The 21,301-nt window shown below is 39.9% G+C and overlaps 1 protein-coding gene across 6 annotated transcripts in view; it reads right to left on the bottom strand.

The window, feature by feature from the left end:
• CEP164 (centrosomal protein 164) overlaps positions 1–21,301 on the bottom strand; it is a 1,424,585-nt gene that overhangs the window by 1,203,690 nt on the left and 199,594 nt on the right. For all 6 annotated transcript variants that reach the window (XM_044080950.1, XM_044080952.1, XM_044080951.1 and 3 more), the window contains exons 4-6: positions 5,386–5,608; positions 3,900–4,076; positions 3,162–3,278 (exon numbers count right to left, since the gene is read on the bottom strand). In XM_044080950.1, the coding sequence (XP_043936885.1) occupies positions 3,162–3,278; positions 3,900–4,076; positions 5,386–5,608 (517 nt within the window). The remainder of the gene's footprint in view (positions 1–3,161; positions 3,279–3,899; positions 4,077–5,385; positions 5,609–21,301) is intronic.

Genomic DNA, 21,301 nt, shown 5'->3' with positions numbered 1-21,301 from the left:
AGTGAAAAATAGTTGGAAGCATATTGGCAGCCATTCCTAATACTAACTCTACATCCAAAAGTGGTAGACTCTGAATGTCTTAATGCAGTCAAACCTAGGCAAAAAAGGAACAAAAGCCAACAAACCAGATGCCTGAAGAATAAAGAAAGTATGCCCCGGGCAGATACATCTGCAGTGCCAAGTCTACACTTAGCGGCATGTTTCCCATCTTATCAGAGGTCTTTATCCACATTCTCTTAGGCCTCAGCCAACTGCTGGCCTACAGCTGACAGAAGTAGACTGACATCCAGCTTTGATGCAGTGGAAGGGAAGAACCGAGGTGTGGTCAGTCACAGCAGGCACTACTATGTTGACATCTTCCAGAAGAGTACTAACAGATGGCTGTGTTTTAGTCATTAGAGCCAGGGACTTACTGACTGCTACCACCACAGAACTGGTGTCATCACGTCTGAGTCTCGTGAGGTTGCCTAGGCCTATCAGTTAAGAGATCACACCTTGCATGCTTCCCTGTAACTACTTTCTGGGGTTGTTCGATCTTTCTATGTTTCTTTATTTTTAGGTTTCTTAGGGACTATTACAGTCCTGTTTATGTCATACAAACAAACACCCACTGACCTAAAACAAAAACTTCTACTAATCCAGGAAGGACTTTAATGTTTTTATTCTACTTTTTAAAGTCTATTTTTCTAAAGCAGAAGCAGTCTTTGCACCTCTCTACCTGATACTCTTCATCCAGAAAGAAAAAGCTCTAAAGGTAAAAATCCTTTGGTGAGACATGCCTACCACAAAAGCACACTTGATATTTTTTTTCCAGGGACATCATGGGTCAAAGACACAAGAGTAAAAACTCAGAAATTCAAAGCTATATTCCCTTGGTCCCATGGAGTAGAAGAAAAAACCCCTTACGGAATCCCAGAAGACCCATGTTCAGCTACTGGCATTAACTCTGGGGCAGGGGAGGATGGGAGTGCATGGTGATACAGGTTCACCCATCCAGGGAGGGAATGAGGTGACCAAGGCTCATGGCAACAGTAGCATTTACAGTCTGGCAAGCTCAGTGCTGCAAGCAGGATAACACGTGGTCGGGAGATTGACAATGTGTGGAAAGTATATATGCAGCTCCAAATGCAGCCACAGCAGAAACCATAAGGTTGGAGCAAGGTGATGAGGTTATGGTGTACGTCCCAACAGCAGTATGACATTGCCTGCGCAACCTCAATATCCTCATCAGCCCCAAACAAAGATGAGGCTAAGATGGGTCCAGTACACCTGGTGAATGAGGTGACAGTCAGCTATGGAGAGATAAAAAAGTCAATGAAAACACTAAAATAACATACAAGAGTAAATATTAGCAAACAAGATGGAACAATTCCCCAGAATGGTTCTTATCATTCAAATCACTAAAGGAGGGCTGGAAAGAGAGGCTTTTAACGTGTACTGATGACTGTCTAAATCATGACAAAAAGTACTAAAGATTGTACAAACTGTTCCATTTTTACAAAATGTCAATCTGATATTGCTAGTGACTGGAGGAGTCAGCTTGTTGAAGAGATGTTCTACGCTCTGGCAGTTTAGCTTGGTTGGGCTGACTCTTACTTGCAGCTGTCTCACATACATCATGAATACTACCAGCAGCACTGAGTACTAGGATAAGAATCCCTGAATCCTTTCCACTGAACTAGTAGGTAGTGGGGGTAAAGGGCTTAGCTTCACAAAAAAAGGGAGTTGAGGTTGCAGGATAGCTTTCAGAAAATCTTTGAATCTGTTGGAACACAGATAAGTAACAGTTTTGTTAGGCTATATGGTACCTGCTTGCCCATTCTTCCTCCCACAAGATGGAAGTCAGTCTATTCCCCTAAATCAGTAACTTTCACTGACTAACAGTGCTGAGAGAAGGATCCTTTTTGCATCCTGTGATCACTGTGAAATGTTAATGCTAGTACTCAACTTCTGCCCTACTTTTTGCTTCTGATCCTGTGATCACTGTGAAATGTTAATGCTAGTACTCAACTTCTGCCCTATATCATTTCTTGTATGTTACTGTACGTGGCTGCCCTTCAGAGCAATTCTTCATGTAGTGCTCTTACTGCATTGTACCTACAGTGTTACTGGTTCAGCAACTCCAGTGAAATTCTATATCAGTGGCACAGAAGCTGTTAAATGCCTCTTTCATCTTCTGTAGTTGTTGAAAACAGTAACTTGTTGCATAAACTTCCACTAATATATTACCACTAAATCCATTAAGCTGTTACTATGTAACTTCTGGGCTGCCACTTGTCACCGGTGTTAATGAATTCATGCGATGTTCTACACTGTTTTTATAGAGACTGATATCTTACTGCACTTTACAACTGCAGTATGTTTAAAGCACTGCAGTGTATTAATGCAAGCTGTACAATCCATAGCATATTGCAACTGCAGTTTTACTTCTAACCAGATGTTGCTGATCAGTAACAACTCAGTACTCCCCCAGCATAACTATAACCACCAGCACCAAGTAAGGACTCTGGATGAGTGGGAGAATCTGCTTAACAAATTAATTAAATAAACAATACTGCTACAAAAACAATAACATCACATCTGTCTTTGCCACACAGTGACATTCACGGCTTTTCTTTACAAGACCCCCTAATGGGGATGCAGACAGTCCTTGTAATCAGTAGAACACATTTTGCCATTATTTATCACAGCCTAATGTGCTCCTGGCAATTACGTTATGAAAATGTACTACACCTGGAGTTAACAATATGCTGCAGCTACCAAATGTCAAGACCAATTTCCTTGCCATGTTAATGACTTGTTACTTCAGTTAGCCAGCCAGCTTACAGCATTCTCCGTTGACATACTCAGCATACAGTATTCCGACTGCACTCGTTTGCTTATTTTTCTATCATGCTGTGGCCTGCAAGCTTTGTTCACATTTTATAGACTTTTACTTCACTTGTTAAAATGGTGCTAAGTTAGTATGCTTATGTTGCTAATAAAATACACTACTCAGCAAAATTAAGATAATTTGAAACAATAGGAAAATACAACAAAAATATTTAAAAAAAATCAAAGATTTTACCACAAAAGTAAACATTTTAAACATTAATTCACAAATATCACTCAAGAAACAGTTGCATGTTCATGTAATGGTCCTTCAGATTTTAAAAGTGTACCTGATTTTTATTCTCTATCTCATCTTCATCATCTTCAATGCCTGGTAAGGTCAGTGATACTCTCTCCTCATTTCTAAAGCCCAGTAAACTTGCGGTGTTGCCTCCTGTTCTGGTAACCTAATCCAAACATCCAACAGTCAGTAAACGCCTACCTTTACTTATTAATCATTCATTACCTAACCCACCTTTTCATTCAAAAGATCATTTAGCGTGTCAGACCTAACTGCCCACATTTAATAGAAAATAATCACCTGAATTCCATACAGACATTAAAAGTATAACATAACTATATATATATATATATATATATATATATATATATATATATATATATATATATATATTTAGATAAATTTGTTCAAGCTTGCTAACAAAATTAATTACCTCAACAGCTCTTTAAGGATTTCAGGTGGTAATATGTACAAAAGGAAGGCCCTTTTCAGGTTATCTTCTGCTGCTATTACAGTGAATGCTATCAGGGTGACGTGTGAGGGGGTAGGGGTGGAGGTCTAGGATTAGTCCTTATGACATTGTTTATGTTAAACCAAAAAACAAATGACAACAGTTTTAGGAAGAAATTATGAAATAAAGAGCAATATGCTTAAGCCCCTTTTCCCAAAAAATGTTGTATTAAAATTGTATACTCCTAGACTCTACCAGTTTCAACTACTGATGTTTAAACAGAGACTGTTGGCAGTCATTATAACTATTAGGAAGTATATCATATCTAATACTTACCACACTAGTTCCAGCAACACCTGTTGGTGATGCTTTTAAAGGTTCAAGTCCCATGGAACTGCCACCCATGCTTCCCAGGGATCCACGAAGTGCATTGCCTGAAGAATCCGCCAGACCTCGTAATGGTGACAGGCCCCCTAATGGTGCCTGAACAGGTGCTAATGAGGAATTCAATACCTAGAAGTTTAAATAAAAACATAATACAGAAGTTTTTTTTTTTTTTTTTTAGAAACTCGCAAGCACATATATGTGCGCACACACACACACACACACACACACACACACACACACACACACACACATACACACACACCACAATCTCTGAAAAGGAGAACTCCTGAACTACTGTACAGTTGGTCAACTGCACATCATGACAGCCATTAGCTTCCCATCTGCACCATTTTATAAAAGCAGCAAAGATACATGGATTGGATATACTGGGCCCAAGCTATCAAACAAGAGCCGCACTTCATTACTTCATGCAGTGTTGTAAGTCAAATCACTCACTCATAGCAAATATTAATTTAAAACTGAAAAATGGGCAAGGGACATGTTGCAATAATCTAACAGAAGAAGAAAAAGATAAGGCCATTTTAAAGAAACTGCAAATATACATTTAGCAGTGGATGATGTACACATGGTGCAGGTTGAAGATAGATGCCTCTTTGGGTCACTTCATATTATAGAAAGTTAAAAATTGCTAAATATCATAAGAACAACTGATAATATTACATAGTTTTCAGTCAAAAATAATGTGAATGTTTCATTTACCAGATTGAAATGGAAAAATGAATCTGTGGTGGAATCACATTACTATTAAGAAGTTATATGTTAGTAGTTCCAGAGGGGTTACCATAATGTTTCAAGATCCATGGCTCAAGAAATGAAAAGAAAGTGGTGGGACTGAACATGGCTGAGGTTGAAAATAGTCTGGACGCTATCTGAATATAGCTGTGGAACCTGATGAAACTGTTTGAAGTGTAGATAACAACAATGGACATGGTCATACTGTATGAAGTGGAATTGCAGCAGGATCAACAAGCAGCCAGGAAAGCTGTTAACTGACAAATATGTGGGGTTCAAGACAAAGCTGTTGACAGAGTAAATGAAAGTGACCAGACTGAGCAATGTTTGATTGGAATAGAGGAATAAGCAAGAAAGTGAAATTTAAAATTGCAGGGAGTTACAAAAGAACAGAAACAAAGACTTGGAGTTATGTGAAAACCAAGATGATGGAATGGACTGAATTTGTAAAGGATATGTTGGTGACTGCAATGATAAAAAAACTCACTAGAAGAAAAGGAACTCCAAAAAGGGAAGCCTAGATTGATACTGATAGAATTCTTCACATGCTATGAGAAGGAAGAAGCAAACCTGGTTTACTTGGAACCACCATACAAAGAAGGTTTGGTTTATAATGTCTATCTCCTAGGACTGCGGTTTCATACTTCAACCTGTGCATAAGCTGCCACAACAAAGTACTCACCTTAGGTGAGCTCACATGTTCCTTCTCTTTTTTCTCCTTCTCTTTTTTTTCCTTCTTTTCCTTTTTCTTTTTCTTGTCATGCTTTTTCTTACTAGGACCTTGCATCTGTAGTTTCTCCCGCTCCTGGATAACAAGCTTCCGGTAATGCTCATCGCAGGGATGGTCCCAAGATGACTGACCCGTAGCAAAATTGAAGTAGTATATATCACCTGTAACATCCTGACTGTTAAAAATAAATTATGGAAAAATATAAGGTTCAGTTCTGTAAAATAAAAGGATAAAACAGAGAAAGTTGTATATGCATACTCAAAAAATCTGATCTTCCACTAAAGATTGAAAATAAAATTAATCTCTCATTCATCATACTGTCAACTTGATACACTGTAAACAAAACAAAAACCTCAGCAAATCCACTGGTGTTAGTAAATATCAAATACAACCATAAAAAAAATGCAGTCATGTCATCCAGTAAAAATATCCAAAAGTCTTTTAAAACAATTCAATAAAAAAAGTAAAATGGCTGATTGCGTTTCATCTTATTAAGTGTCAGAAATCATCAGAACATACAATGTGAGCAGTCCCAGATATTTAAACTTTAAGAACCTATCATGTGACCAGGAAGTAGAATGACAAGAGATCCTGCCTATAATCACAAAGTAATAATATAGTATAAATTGCCAGAATACAGAGATAAAATTTTAGTTGCAAGTCAGCACAGAATGTTTCGGCAACATCACCATTACACGTAGCAGCAAAAAAACTCATGAGAGCAAAAGATGAGGACACAAACCAAAAAACAAATGAAAACACTTTACCCCCTTAACATTTAAAGGACAGCATATTTCATTCTTAACACACTTACTATACTGACATTTTCACTGAGACCTTTTCAGCCAAGACCATGGCCAGGACCAGAAAGAAAGAAAGAGAAAAGTGAATCATTTAGACATACATTGCCTATTAGAGGGATACAATACTATGTGATAGACATAAAAAATGCAAATACAGTGTAGCCTGAGCAAAAACAAGAGAGTGAAACATTAAAACATGCACTGCAAATTATCCATAAAACTATACACTCAGTGATTTGATAACAGGCAAAGTGCAGTTGTGTAAGTAAACTTACAATAACAGTAGATGCCTGAATGATCACTGCTGCAGAAGCCTTAGGTATATGGGTTATAGCCTGGCAAAGATATAACAGCTGGTCAGCTTCCAAAGCTTCAAGACACCTTCCACCCTCCCAAAGTGTCAGGCAGCTTGAGCTGAGCTAACTAAAAACAAGTTGGGAGGCCAAGCCCTTCAGAGCATTCTGGCCAACACAGAGAGGGAGGGTGAGCCCTGAAAGGGCAATGCTAGGAATAAAAAAAAATGTCCACACACTGGCATCAGAAAAGACACACCAAAAAACAAGGGGATGGATGGAGGGAGTGGCTACTGCAGCAGTTATTATTCTAATATCTACTGTTATGGTACATTTGCTTACACAACTATACTGTGCTCATCATATTGATCATGCTATACTGGTAGATTACCTTAGCTTCCTACATTTGGGAGGTATACACTTCGGAGGTAAAAGGAGAAGAATGGACCCAGGGAGGGAATCAAGTTTATAGTGCTTGTAAAAGTATATATGGAGGACAAAATAGCAGCTTCTAAATATAATTCTAGACTCTATCCCCTTCCAAACTGCTACAGATTAAACCAAGGCCCTGGTGGAGTGGACCATGACCCTGCCTGAAATACTTTTGCTATGTTGAGTTTAACAAAAGATAGTAGCCTCAGACACCCATTTGGAAATGGTCTGTTTTGACACAGGTTGTCCCTTTTTTTTCCCCTTAACAAGAAATTAACAATTGATCCAACAATTTAACAGATTAAGTTCTGTCAAGACAGTACTTGAGTTGTTTGTGAGCATCCAACGTATGGAATATCCTTTCTCCCTCACTTTTAAGTTCAGGAAAGAAAAGAAGAAATGGATAGTTTGGCTTAAAGCAAACTTGGATACCACTTTAGGCATAACAAGAAGGATTAGTTCTCAAAGAAACCCTGTCCCTGTGGAAAATGAGACAGGGTTGACTCACCATAAGAGACTGCAATTAGATATTCTTCTTGCAGAGGTCAGAACAATCAGTAAAACTGTTTCATGTTAAGAACCTCAAGTCAGACATATCACCTAGTTCAAATGGAGTCAAATGTTAGCTTCTCTTACACAAAATTAAGATCCCAAGATGAGGGTCACTGGTTTACTTTGAGGACTCTTGTGTAAAAACCCCTTTTAAAATCATTTTGACATGAGACTGATTGAAAGAGGAGGATCCATGGGTAGACATTCTGAAATGGACAATAATACCCTCTGACAGAGGAAAAAGAAAGGCCACAGGATAGTAACTCACACAAACATAAAACCAGAGAACAACTAGCCCAGAATTGGTGCTGGCTATATTGCTGGCACAAACTAGAAAACCTTTTCCATTTGCTAACATGTGAGCTTCTAGTAGCAGAATTTCTTGCCTCCATTAGCATTTGCACCATGTCCTTAGTAAACAGGTACCTAAAAGCAATTAAGACCCTATCATCCAGGCAGTCAACTGAAGTTGATTGATGTCAGGGTGTATCAAACATCCCTGTTCTTGTGTGAGTAGATCCAGCCTGTGAAGAAGCTTGTGGTAACTGCCCCTAGCCATTCCCAAAAGAATGGAGAACCATGGTTTCATGGGCCAGAAGGCAGTCACTGCAATGATCTTTGCAGATTCCTTCTGAATCTTCAGAGGTACCCAGGATATTACTGGAAAGTGTGGAAAAGCATACAGGAACATTCCTGTCCAAGGAAAAAAAGGCATTTGTCTTTCAAGCCTTCTTGCATGGAGTCCTGGAACAGAATCTTGATAGCTGATTGTTCAGAGAGGAGACAAAGAGTTGTACTTGAGCAATTCCCCACAAATGGAACAAATCTTGGAGACCCGCTGATGTTGTTTCCATTTGTAAGCTTTTGCCCTGGTCCTGCTCAGCTTGTCTACCATATAATTATGCTCTGATGGAATGTAGGATGTTTGTAGAATCAGATTGTGCTGTGAAGCTAAATCCCAAGTTAACATGACTAGGCTGCAAAGGGGGTATGACCTGGTTCCCCCTTGCTTATGGATGTACCACATGATTGCAGTATTTTCTTTAACAACTTGAATAGGTCCACGAACCAAACATGATTCAGAGAGATGAGTGATTTGATCAGGGCAAACATCTCTTTGATATTTATGTACTTGCATCTGTCTTGGGTGTCCCACAAACCCTGCACTTTTATCATTCCTGAAACTTCTCCGCAAGCAAACTCCAAGGTGTCTGTGGTGACTGACTGTTTTGGAACAGGGAGGCAGAAGATGACACCTGAATTTAAAGATCTCTGTTTCCACCAAATGATTTCACTTCTGACAAACTTCAGCACTAGGATTTGAAAAGACAAAGGGTACTGGAGCTGGGACCAGAGACTTCAGATACCACTATATCTTTCACATGTGCCAAGGGTATCATGAGAATCATAGAAGCCATTAGGCTCAAAAATCCTGGGGTATTCATTCACAGTGACTGAAGTTTGAGTGGAAAACCTTAGAAATAGATCTAGATACAGTTATATTTTTTCCTGAGTAAAAGAAGTTCTTTGACTGAAGTGTCAAGTTGACATCTCAGGAACACAATCCTATGTGAAGGAATGAAGAAAGACTGCAGTTACTCTTTCTCTGACAAAGACTTTTAAATGTTCTCTTGGAATCCCAGCTTGTGTAGGAGATCTCTCACTCAAGATAGAAATTCCGGATACTTTGAAAAAGACTCTACAAATTTTATTTATTTATTTTGTTTGTTTACCGGGTAATGTCTGGCTGGGCATGAGGCCCATTTTCAGAGGAGGCCCTGGAAGAAAAGCTCCATACATACAAATAGACAGTGTGAAACAATCAAACTGAACAGGTATTAATCAATAATGTACAAAGCAAGTCAGTCGAAAAATTAGTTATATAACAATAATTAGCAAATAATTAACAAATAAATGAACACATTTGAGAAAAAATGGCACAGTTAGTGATAAAAACTGGCTGCATGAGTTAATAGTGAAAATAGTGTGAAACAGTAATTGCAAGATAGAGAAATGCAATCTACATAACAGTTAAAGACAAAGCAGTATATGTGTATACATTGCTAAATGAAACTGAGTGTAGAATCAAGATAGCCTTCAGCAGTTAATAGCTGTAGCTGTGAGAATGAGCTAGTTTAGGGTAAAAGTGCTATAAAATATAAGGGAGTCATCCAAATATGGAAAGATGTGGATACTCTGTAGCCTGCAATGAGCTACAACTGGAGCTAGACACTTTGTAAACACACTTGGTGCTGTGGAAAGTCCAAAGTGTAAAGTAGAGAACTGATAATGCAATCCATACATGAAACCTTAGAAACATTTGAAGTCTGGATGAACAGAGATATAATAATTAGCTTTTGAGACTAGTGTCACAAAGAAACCTAAAAGAGGTAACAGGTTGTGAAGTGACATCATTTTGAATTTAGGCACTATCACAAACAGATTTAGGAAAGAAAGATCCAGAACCCGAACTGGTCTCCAAGTATTTATTTTCTTTGGCGCGAAGAACATTCTTGAATAAAAACCCTTCCACATCTGGGAAGAAAGAACTTGCTCTATCACGCCTTGGAACAGCATGTGATGACAAACCAGTGGAAACAAAAGAGTCTGATATGCAGAATGAGGAATGACCGCTCCCCCCCCCCCTTGGAAAGTGGAATTTCTTTCAACTGCCATCTGTAACCTTGATGAATGACCTTTAGAACCCATTGGTCTCAAATTATCTGTTTCAAAACAGAAACATGGAGATTTAGACATTCTGGAAGATAAAAGGGGCCAGGGTGGGGGGGGGGGGTAAGGTCACAAGGTCTCATGAATAATCAGAGTTGTTGGACTGCCCTTGGTTTTGAGAGGTCCGAGACTTCTTTTTGAAACCGACTTGCCTTTTCTTCCTAAATGTCTGTTTACCTGCATTTTATTGAGATTGTTTATTCTGCTGTTTGTCAAAACTGGATGAGAAGTTAAAGAATTTCTTAGACAATTTGGAAAAGGAGGTGTGAAAAACTTAGAGCTTTCCTGGATCAACATACCCCTTTCATCACAACAGTGAAAAAAAGTGGAACTTTTCAAATCTACTGTTTAGTGATTTCACACTTCATTACACTAAACAGACACTTTAAAAATTGCTAGAAACTGTGATGGAATGCACAAATGAGATTCAGAGAAATAGGTTTCGGTCAAACAAAGGCTTTTATATATATATATATATATATATATATATATATATATATATATATATATAATGTGTGTGTGTGTGTGTGTGTGTGTGTATATGTGTGCGTGTGTATATAGTTTCATAGTATAGTACTAGGCTATCTGCCCTGGGGCATTTGTAAGCCTAGCCATAGTGATGTGGCTTTTGCCACCCCTTGAAATGGTACAAAAATGTACAGAATAAATCTAGAATACTGTGCCTCTGTCTAGTAGTGACACAATGAAGGTCCCCTTATATAATAGAATTAGTTTACTGTGCCCCTGTCCAGCAGTGACACAGATGTGACCCCTGGGGTAAACTTACGATCTCCCATCCACTCATCAAGATTTCTCTTGAAGAGAGTCAGTGAGGGCTCTGCCTAATACTGAACTGGGATCCTGTTCCAAAGCATGGGAAGCCTCTGGGTTATGAATCTATCCCTCCAGCATGTCCTATTCATACTTGTGCCGAGGTTTAAGTCTTTAGCTCTCGTGGTCCTGATGGATTTGGATTTTTTGAGGTGGAGCATGTCCATCAGATCCTGATTGGACATGGCCTTGTACGTCAGGCAGAGATCACCTCTGAGCAGGCGGTATGCTACTGAATAGAGCTGAAGTTTCTTTAGTCTGGTGGAATAAGACATATGTTGGAGACCCTTGATCCTTTTGGTGAGGTACTTCTGTGGTCTCTCCAGCTGTTGCAAGTGCCGGGTGAGGTACATACCAAATGGGGCATTGTACTCAATCATGGGTCTGATGAGGGAGGAATATAGGGGTACAATGACATCCTTGGATCTGGATGTGAATCCCTTCATGATGAGGTGTGCAAGGTAGAATGTTTTTCTAACCACTTTGGCAACGTGGGTGTCAAATGAGAGGTCACTGTCTACTTGGGTCCCTAGGTCTCTGATTACTTTTTCCGTACTCAGTGGGTTGCTGTCTATGTGATAATTTGTGGGTACTTTGTTTTTTCAAAAGGGATGACTATACATTTTTTGGCATTTAGTTTAAGGCCGTGACTACGGCACCAGTTGTCCGTTTCAGTGAGGCCTTTTTGTAGGATGTGTGTGTCTGCTGGTGTATCGACTATGGCGCCTAGTTTGCAGTCATCTGCGAACTTTGTCAGCCACAGCCCTCCATGTGTGCTTTAACATCTGAGAAATAAATGCCGAACAAGAGGGGTCCCAGGACAGATCCCTGTGGGACACCACTTGTGACTGGCTTTGAGTCTGACATTGCTCCAGCAATTTTAACTTTATGGGTTCTGTCCTTTAGCCAGTTTGCAACCCATCTAGTGACATAAGGGTTTACTTTTAAGCTGTTTAGCTTATCTATGATGCCTGAGTGGGGTATTGTGTCGAAGGCCTTAGCCAAGTCCAGGTATGCTGTATGGACTGCTTTGCCCTCATCAATGGCTCTAGTGACTGTTCAAAAAAGTCAACCAGGTTTAAAAGGCAGGATCTGCCCTTTACAAAGCCGAACTGGGTGGGGTCAAGTGTCTGTAGGTCCCCTATGTCTCTGTTTATGAGTTCCATAATGATTCTTTCCATAGCTTTGCAGACCAGGCTAGTTAAGCTTATGGGGCAGTAGTTTCCAGGGTCTGTAGAGGCACCCCCCCCCTTGTGGAGTGGGACCACTGTTGCTGTACGCCAGTGTTCAGGTACGTATCCCGAAGTAAGGCTAAGGTTAAATAGCATTTTTATGTGTGGGTTTAGCTCCTCTTGGAGTTCACGTAACACTCACCCCGGGATACCGTCAGGTCCCATTGATGCTGTGTTTTTTGCTTTGTTTAGGGCGGTTCTCACTTGGACATCTGAGATGACAGGGAGATTACATTCAGCTGGGATAAGTATTTCTTCTTTTGGGGGTGAAGGAGGCGAGAAGTTTGCACTGAACCTGTCAGCCAGAATGTTAGCAATATCTGTGGGTTCAGTGTATTTTTTGTTGTTGTGAACCAACTCTGAGCATATCTGAGGGTTTCCGCCCAGGTTTCTAACATAGCTGAAGAAGGCTTTGTGGTTATCTTTAGTGTCCTTAGCGATTTTTCTCTCAAAGTTTGCCTTGGATGTTTTTATGAGAGAACGTAGTTTTCTGCTAATGTTGATCAGTGATGTCTTCCCTTCATGAAATTTCGCTCTGACGTGCAGTAGCTTCCTTCTTTTGTTATACAATTTGTTTATGGCTGAGGTGCACCAGACAGGACGCTTACATTTGGTGGAGAGGGACTTGGATTTGTTTGGGATTGCATGATCCATGCATTCTTGGAGATGTCCATAGAAAGCATTTGTGAAGGATTCGGCATTGTGGGATGTGGTATCCACTGGCACAGTGGGCTTAAAGGATACCATCTCAGTCTTAAGAAGAGTGAAGTCTTCTTTTGAGAAGTTTTTCACTGTGGTCTTTTGTGCTGGGGGTGGAGGTGGGATATGTATATCCAGGGTGATTAGTTTGTGGTCAGATCTCACTAGTGAGGGGTATACTTCCGGTGTGGAGCATTTTGTCCCCATGATCAGGTCTAGTATATTATCTCCCCTAGAGGGAGAGGTGACTAGTTGTTCCAGTGCATTTGAATTTATGAATTCCAGGAACCTTTGGGCTAGGGTATTAGGGCTAGAATAATGTACCCAATCTATGTTTGGGTAGTTGAAGTCTCCCAGTATGATGGTATTTTGTGATACATTCATATCCTCCAATGTCTTCAGGAAGGCTGAGTGGGGTTCTTGAGATTGGGAGGGTGGTCTGTAAGATGCTACCAGTTGTATAGCAGTTTTGCCTATGGTTAGTTGCACCTGTATGGACTCTGATGCTTCATGTGTTGCTACTAACCTGGAGGTGTGGGTGTCCTTTATGAATATGGACACTCCCCCTCCCTTTGTGGTTCGGCCCGGGTTTTGGGGCCGAAAAGCATGATACGAGGTATAGCCTGGTAGCGCTGGGGTGCTCTCAGGAGCCTTGAACCAGGTTTCAGTTACTGCATAGACATCGATGTTCTCCATGCTGAGGAGTGCATCAAGTGCCTACATCTTGAGATTTAGACTTCTGGCGTTGAGCAGCATTACCCTTAGTTTTTTTCCATTTTTGTTTTCTAAGGAGGTGGGTTTGTCTTTTGAGCTTTGCCTAAAAAAGGCACTATGGGGGTAGCAAGAGCCTTAGCCAATATCCGGAAGCCCAGTGGTGACAGGTGTAAGCCATCCCTTGCGAAGCAGCGTGGCTTGTCCAACATATCATCCCAGGCAGACAGACATTGGATCCCCTTAGAATGACACCAGTACTTGAGCCAATTGTTAAAGCTGATCATCTTGTCTTTGTATTGTAGTAACATTCTTGGTGAGGGCAAGATGCTGCTCAGGGTCAGGGTCATACCAGCCTGGGCTACATAATTGGAGAGCTCCTCTATGTCTCTTTTCATGTAGTCCAGGGAGGTACATCTCAGGTCATTCACACCAGCATGGACAATGACGGAGTCATATTTGTACTTGCTTTGGAGTGACCTGAGTGCGTGTGTTATGTGGCGGATCCTAGCTCCCGATAGACAGCTCACAGTCACCTTCTCCTTGTTCAGCCTGGTCAGTGGGACATCAGTGTGTCTGACTATGGAGTCACCTATTACTAGTGTATCAGGCAAGGTGTTTGGCCTTAAGGGCTGCGATTGGTCGACACACTGATTTATTGAAGTATGTGTTGCATGTGTTTTGTTTTGAGGTGGTGGATTTTTGGATGTCTGCTTTGGGAGCCTCTGTTGTTTTGGTAAGTTTTTATTAGAGCCTCGAGTATGTCTTTGTGTTTTTATGTGTTTGGTTTGCAGTTGTGGTAGGTCTATGTGGGACTGGGATTGTTGTGTGTGTGGTTGCCATCTCCTCCTGTCTGGTCATGCCAGCCCTGAGTTGAGAGAGTTCAGCCTCCAGTTTGGCTATATAGTTGCATCTCTCACATGTATTTGTGTTTGTTGGGAGGAGGAGAGGGTTGTCTGTGTACATGAGACAATTGTAGCATTGTCTCAAGATGCCCAGATTGACCAGCTGAACTGGAGACGATGCCAGTAATCTACCACTCAACGTGCTAGAACAGTATAAGGGAGTGGTATACCTTTAAGGGAAGTGGATATTCACAGGGGTGGTAAGTAGATGTAGTGCTTTACTTAGTACGAGAATGCTTACTTAGTAGAGAAGTATTGAGAACAAGTGCTAGGCTTATAATACAGTGAGTAGTCTGGTTATACTAAGAGTAGAGCTTCCTTAAGGGAAAATTTGAAGAGCAGACTTGGCGGAGCCAGAAAAAGTTTAGCCTTGTTTAACCGGCGCTGCGCTATGCGCACGACCGCACAAAGCCGTGCAAACGCGGATTTTAAACAGTGAACTACAAAAGACCTAGAAATGGTCCCAAACAACCAATTACTACAGCTTCTTGTGCTGAGGTCACTTCCCCCAAGGACAGGTAGGCTGCTCAAGGCTCCCCACTCCCACTGGTGAGCAAAGAAACTTCCTTCTATCCAAGTAAGGTAATGGACAACACAGGAACTACACCACAGCATAGAATACAGCAATGCCTGTAAACTGGTCTAAACTAGTCGAGGAAGGCGGGAAAACAAGGATTAATTTTTTGATTCCATTCCATGCACAGCCCCCTACATTGGGGGGTGTGGGGGGCATAGCCCCCCACATATTTTAAACACTGTACACTATACAGAGTGATACTTACAAGTCAAATAAAGAACAGTTTCCAAAAGACCCCCCTTACTATATATACTAACTCCAGGATTGCACTACAGTGGGGAAAAGGCCATATATAACTTTCAACTAAATGAGTTTCAGTCAAGCGAGTTTTCAGTGAAGTGATCCTAGTAATTTCATTTTCAGTGAAGTGAGTTTTCAATCAAGTGAATGGACTCCATTTATATATATATATATATATATATATATATATATATATATATATATATATATATATATATATATATATATATTGGAGCATTCTTAATCACCATGCTCCAACCAGATTTATAAGAATTAAGGCCAAGCCTGCCCCATGGCTTTCCAGTGAACCAGTGAAACCAAACACAAAATTCACATCAGAAATAAATACTGGGCCAAATGGAGAATGAGAAAAAACACCACTGACCAACTAACATTTAGACAGCTAAGAAATGACACTAAAAAGGCCATACTCTCTGATAAACAAAACTACTACTTACAATATCAACAACCTAATCACAACAACCCACAGAAATTTTGGGACAGCATCAAGCAATTACTCCACCCAGGTAAATCTACTACACCAAACCCTCAAAATACAGACCTGGATAATCCAATCCATACAGTTAATACCTTCAACACCTTTTTTACAGATACTATCCAATTACTAGCCAGTCAACTATCACCTAATACCTTCACAATACCCTCACATACTCCACAACCCCACCGCCCCCTTTTCATTTCAAACTTGTTACAACCTCATTTATTCAAACCCTTTTGAATAAACTGAACCCATGCTCTCCTTCTGCAGACCTACTGCCTTCTGAATATCTACAGATATCATCCAAGGCCATAGCCTATCCTATTTCCATATTGATCAATAGATCAATTATTGAAGGTTACATCCCCACCTGATGGAAAGTCTCCCATATAATCCCCCTACATAAAGGAGGATATTCCACAGAAATATCAAACTATCGCCCCATTTCCCTACTTTCTTCCCTAGCTAAAATTATGGAGAAGTGTATCCATAAGCAACTACTCCACCATCTAATTGAAAATAACTTACTTTCCAACTGTCAACATGGTTTCAGACCCTCGCACAGCACTACCACTGCCTTCTTGTCTTTCACTGACTATATTAAAAGGCACCGAAACCTGAATAACCTTTCTTCTGCTCTATTCATCGACCTGTCCAAAGCATTCGACATGGTAAACCACCAAATTCTCTTAAACATCTTGAAATCTCTGTCATTAGACCCACTTTCCATAAAATGGTTCCAATCCTACCTTGACAACCGACAGCAAGCAGTACTTTGGCAAAACACTTTATCCACCCTTCTACCTGTTACCTTAGGAGTCCCTCAGGGGTCCATACTTGGACCTCTTCTCTTCTCTTCTCTATATTTATTAATGCCCTTCATCTAGCTATCCCACAAGCTACCTGCATACAATATGCTGATGACTCAACACTATTATGTTCAGCTACATCATCCCATGACCTTCATGCTCTCACCCAAAAAGTATTCAACATAGTTGAACAATGGTTCTCTCAGCATTGCCTCCTCTTGAACCCTAAAAAAACAAACTCCTCCTCTTCACGCCTACTCATAAGTCCTCCCCTCTCCAATTCTCAGTAACATCTACCAATGATACTATTATATCTCCTGACTCTACCACCAAACTACTCGGTGTCACCATCGACAATAATCTGAGCTTTGACATCCACATCAATAATACCATAAAGACGGTTAATAAAAAAATTGGTACCCTCTATAGGATAAAACCCTTCCTTTCCCCCACTGCTAAAACTACTATTGCCCACACACATTTGATCTCTACACTCCTTTATGCCACTCCCATTTTTATTAATCTCTCCAAGAATAACCTCAACAAATTGGAAATGGCTTATAATAACATAGCACGATTTGCTACAGGCAACCCATTCCGAACCCATCATTGCATTAACCTAAAGCAGCTAGGATGGTTAGAACTACAACACCTGATTAAATTTCACCAACTCACCCTTGCCCACAACATTCTTCATAAACCCTCTAATACTCCAAGTTTATCTACCCTAATCATCCCCTATACAAATCTGAAGTCCTTACGCTCATCTCAGAAACTACTAGTCCACACCACTAAACCTAACAACAGAGCTGGGGATTCCCTTTTCTCTAATTCTGTAGGTAAATCCTGGAATCTTCTCCCTTGTGACCTCTCCTCACTCACCTCATTATCTCTCTTTAAAAAGAGACTTAAACTTCTCCTCAAAACTCATTGGCTATGCCCCTGTTCAAAACCAGACTAGTCATCTACCTCTACTAATTTGTCTAACCTATCCAGTGCTTACTAGCTTCTGCTACTTTTTTCCATCTTATCATATTTTTCTTATCTACCCTTTTTCTTTTTTTATATCCTCTTTTTACTTTCTCTTCTTAAGTAACTCGTTTGCTACATTACTACTCACCTAACTTCCTTTGTTTACCTATGACCTAACCTGACGTATGTCTCCATACCTGAAATTTCACTGTTTTATGATTTTTGTCCTCAATAATATATCCTGTTACAAACTCTGTACCGTTAATTACTTAATACCATTGATGATAATTTTTATTTCCTTTTTGAAAGTTGCTATTTTATTAGTATATTGATATTTTTTCTGTGTTGTTTGAACTTGTACTATTGTATTTAGACCATGTCTTGGAGCTTATCTCCCCGAGCCTCTACTGAAAAGGGACATGTATCCAGCTAGACTAGCCCGGTCAACAAATATAAAATAAAAATAATAAATAAAAATAAATCTGGATGTATGCTTGGCATCACTGCAGTGTTGAAAGGTGAAATTCCTTTTCATCTTTAGCTTTCTAGCAAAAGCCTGAAGGTTTTGGGCCAAAGGTGACTGGTATTTGGAATTGTTTACAATTCCCTCCATCTTGACTAAAGCCCCAGTTCCAGCTGAAGAAAAGCAAACCAAAAGCATGACACTGTCACCACCATGCTTCACAGCTGGGATGGTATTCTTTTGGTGATGCGAAGTGTTGTCTTTGCGCCAAAAGTACCTTTTGGAATTGCGGCCAAAAAGTTCAACCTCTATCTCATCAGACCATAACAAATTTTCCCACATGCTTTTGGGAGATTTAATGTATTGTTTTGCAAATTCTAGCCAGGCCTGGATGTTTTTCTGTGTAAGAAAAGGCTTCCGTCTTGCAACCCTACCCCATAGCCCAGACATATGGAGAATACAGGAGTTTGTTGTCACAAGTTTGTTGTCACATGTAGTACAGAACCAGTACTTAACCAGAAATTCCTGCAGCTCCTTCAGTGTTGGTGTAGGTCTCTTGGCAGCCACCCTGACCAGTTTTCGTCTTGTCTTTTTATCAATTTTGGAGGGACGTCCAGTTCTTTGCAACATCACTGTTGTTCCATATTTTCTCCACCTGTTGATGACTGTCTTCACTGTGTTCCATGGTATATCCAATGCTGTGGAAATTTTTTGTACCCTTCTCCTGACTGATACCTTTCAACAATGAGATCCCTTTGATGCTTTGTAAGCTCTCTGCAAACCATTGCTTTTGCTGTAGCAGGCAACTGAGCAAATGTCAGGAAAATCCTACTAGGACAGCTGAACTTTATTTGTGGTAATCAGAGTCTCTTAAATTGATGGCAGGTGTGTACCCAAGAAGTCTGAATGCAGTAATTAAATCAAAAGGTGTGCAAACTTATGCAACCAGCTTATTGTACATTTTTTTATTTTTTATATTTTATATACACGCACACATATATATATATATATATATATATACATATATATATATATATATATATATATATATATATATATACATATATATATATATATATATATATATATATATATATACATATATATATATATATATATACATATATATATATATATATATATATATATATATATACACACATATATATATATATATATATATATACATATATACATACACACACACACACATAGTGTTTATTGTATAAAAATAACACTAATGTTTTAATTGTTTGATATCACCAGAATATTACTCGTGTTTTATTTCACTATAGAACAGTACACTATTTTCAATGGCATATATTTTTCTTTGTTTTTTATTTTTACATCCTTCTTTTGCCTTAATACTGTGTTAATTATTAGCACAGACTACCACTATCTATTAATTTACATAAGAAGACAACAGGACTGGCTACTGTTTTTTATTTCTATTTTGACTTAACACTTTAGGTTTTCTGATAAAACTAGAAAAAAAACAAGGGCTATTTACTGTGGTTTTATTGGCTAAACTTAATTACACTCTACTATTAACACTATATATCACAAGTATTCTTTGTATCGTGCATTTTCTGATGAAGCTCCATACTACTTACTAGAGGAATGAAAGTGTTCAAAAAACCTGTTCACTGTCTCATTTCATTCTTGGTGAAAAAGTTTTTTTATATATATATATTTGCACTGTAACGGAGACCTGGTTTAAAGAGGCAGAAAGCACCCCTGCGCTAACAGGCTATAACTCATTCCACACCTTTCGGCCCCAAAACATGAACCGAAGCTCCAAAGGTGGTGGTGTCTCCATATTCATAAAGGATATGCACACCTCCAGACTAGTAGCCCAGCATAACTCATCTGAGATACTTCAGGTACAACTAACACTGGGTAAGACGGCGATCCAGGTCATAGCCTGCTACAGGTCCCCAAACATGTACCTAGACTCTCATTCCAAGTTCCTAAGCACCCTGGAATCTATCAAGTTCCAACCCAACACTTTCTTACTAGGAGACTTCAACTACCCCTCCATCAACTAGGAAAACTACTCGAGCACCAATACACTGGCTCAACACTTCCTGGAATTCATCAATTCCAATGCCATGGACCAGCTCATTCTTACCACCACTAGAGGAAGCAACATCCCTGACCTGGTTATTACTAACATGGGTGACCATTGCTCTACACCAACAGTCAGTCCCTCCCTGGTCAGATCCGACCATAAACTAATCACCATGGAAATCCACCTCTCACCCACACCTCCCGCAAAGGTAACTACCTTGTAAAACTTCTCCAAAGTTGACTTTGGACTCCTAAAAACAGAGGTGGCTAACTTCACGGCATCTATGCCAATGGAAAATAGCTGCATGACTGCCAAGTCGTACACCAATGCACTGTACAAATATATACACAAATGCATGGAACTAGACATACCCAATAGAACAAAGATGGTCTCCTCCAAGAAAAGGAAGCCAATCTGGTGGTCCCCTGCCATTAATAAACTCTACAACAGAAGAAAGAAACTGCTTCAGAAAAAGGCAAAGTCTCAAGCCTGGAAAACTACCTTATTAGCCTCAATAAAAAGTTAAGATCCCTTATCAAATCCTCAGAAGCCAGCTATGAAGGCAGAATTGAGGAAGACACTAAAAACAATCAGAAAGCTTTCTATAGCTATATCAAGAACCTTCACAGCAATACCCAGATTTGCTCTGAGATACTGCACAATGGTACCTCCTATACTCAGCCAACAGATATTGCTAACATACTGCCAACTTTACCCCCCCCCCCAAAGGACCAAACACAATACCGGAAGAATGTCAGGCACCCAGCATTACTGCAGCACAGGTTAAAGCTGCAATGTCCAATGCCAAGAAGACAGCTTCCATGGGACCCAATAATATCCCAGGCTGTGTTCTACATGAACTACAAAGCAAACTGGCACCACATCTGTGTGCCCTGTTCAGTCACAGCCTCACCTCAAGCTTTGTCCCTACCAAATGGCGCACTGCTACAATCATCCCTCTCCATAAAGGGAGAGCGACTACAGGCCCTGGGAATTATCATCCCATTAGCCTGACGAGTCTGATATGTAAAGCTATGGAGCGCACCATC

This window comes from Protopterus annectens, chromosome 8.part0, assembly GCF_019279795.1.
Source record: "Protopterus annectens isolate FY-2018-M chromosome 8.part0, PAN1.0, whole genome shotgun sequence".
NCBI classification, from domain to species: Eukaryota; Metazoa; Chordata; order Ceratodontiformes; family Protopteridae; genus Protopterus; species Protopterus annectens.
The sequence above is the reverse complement of the archived record's forward strand: the minus strand, read 5'-3'. Positions and strand labels throughout refer to the sequence as shown.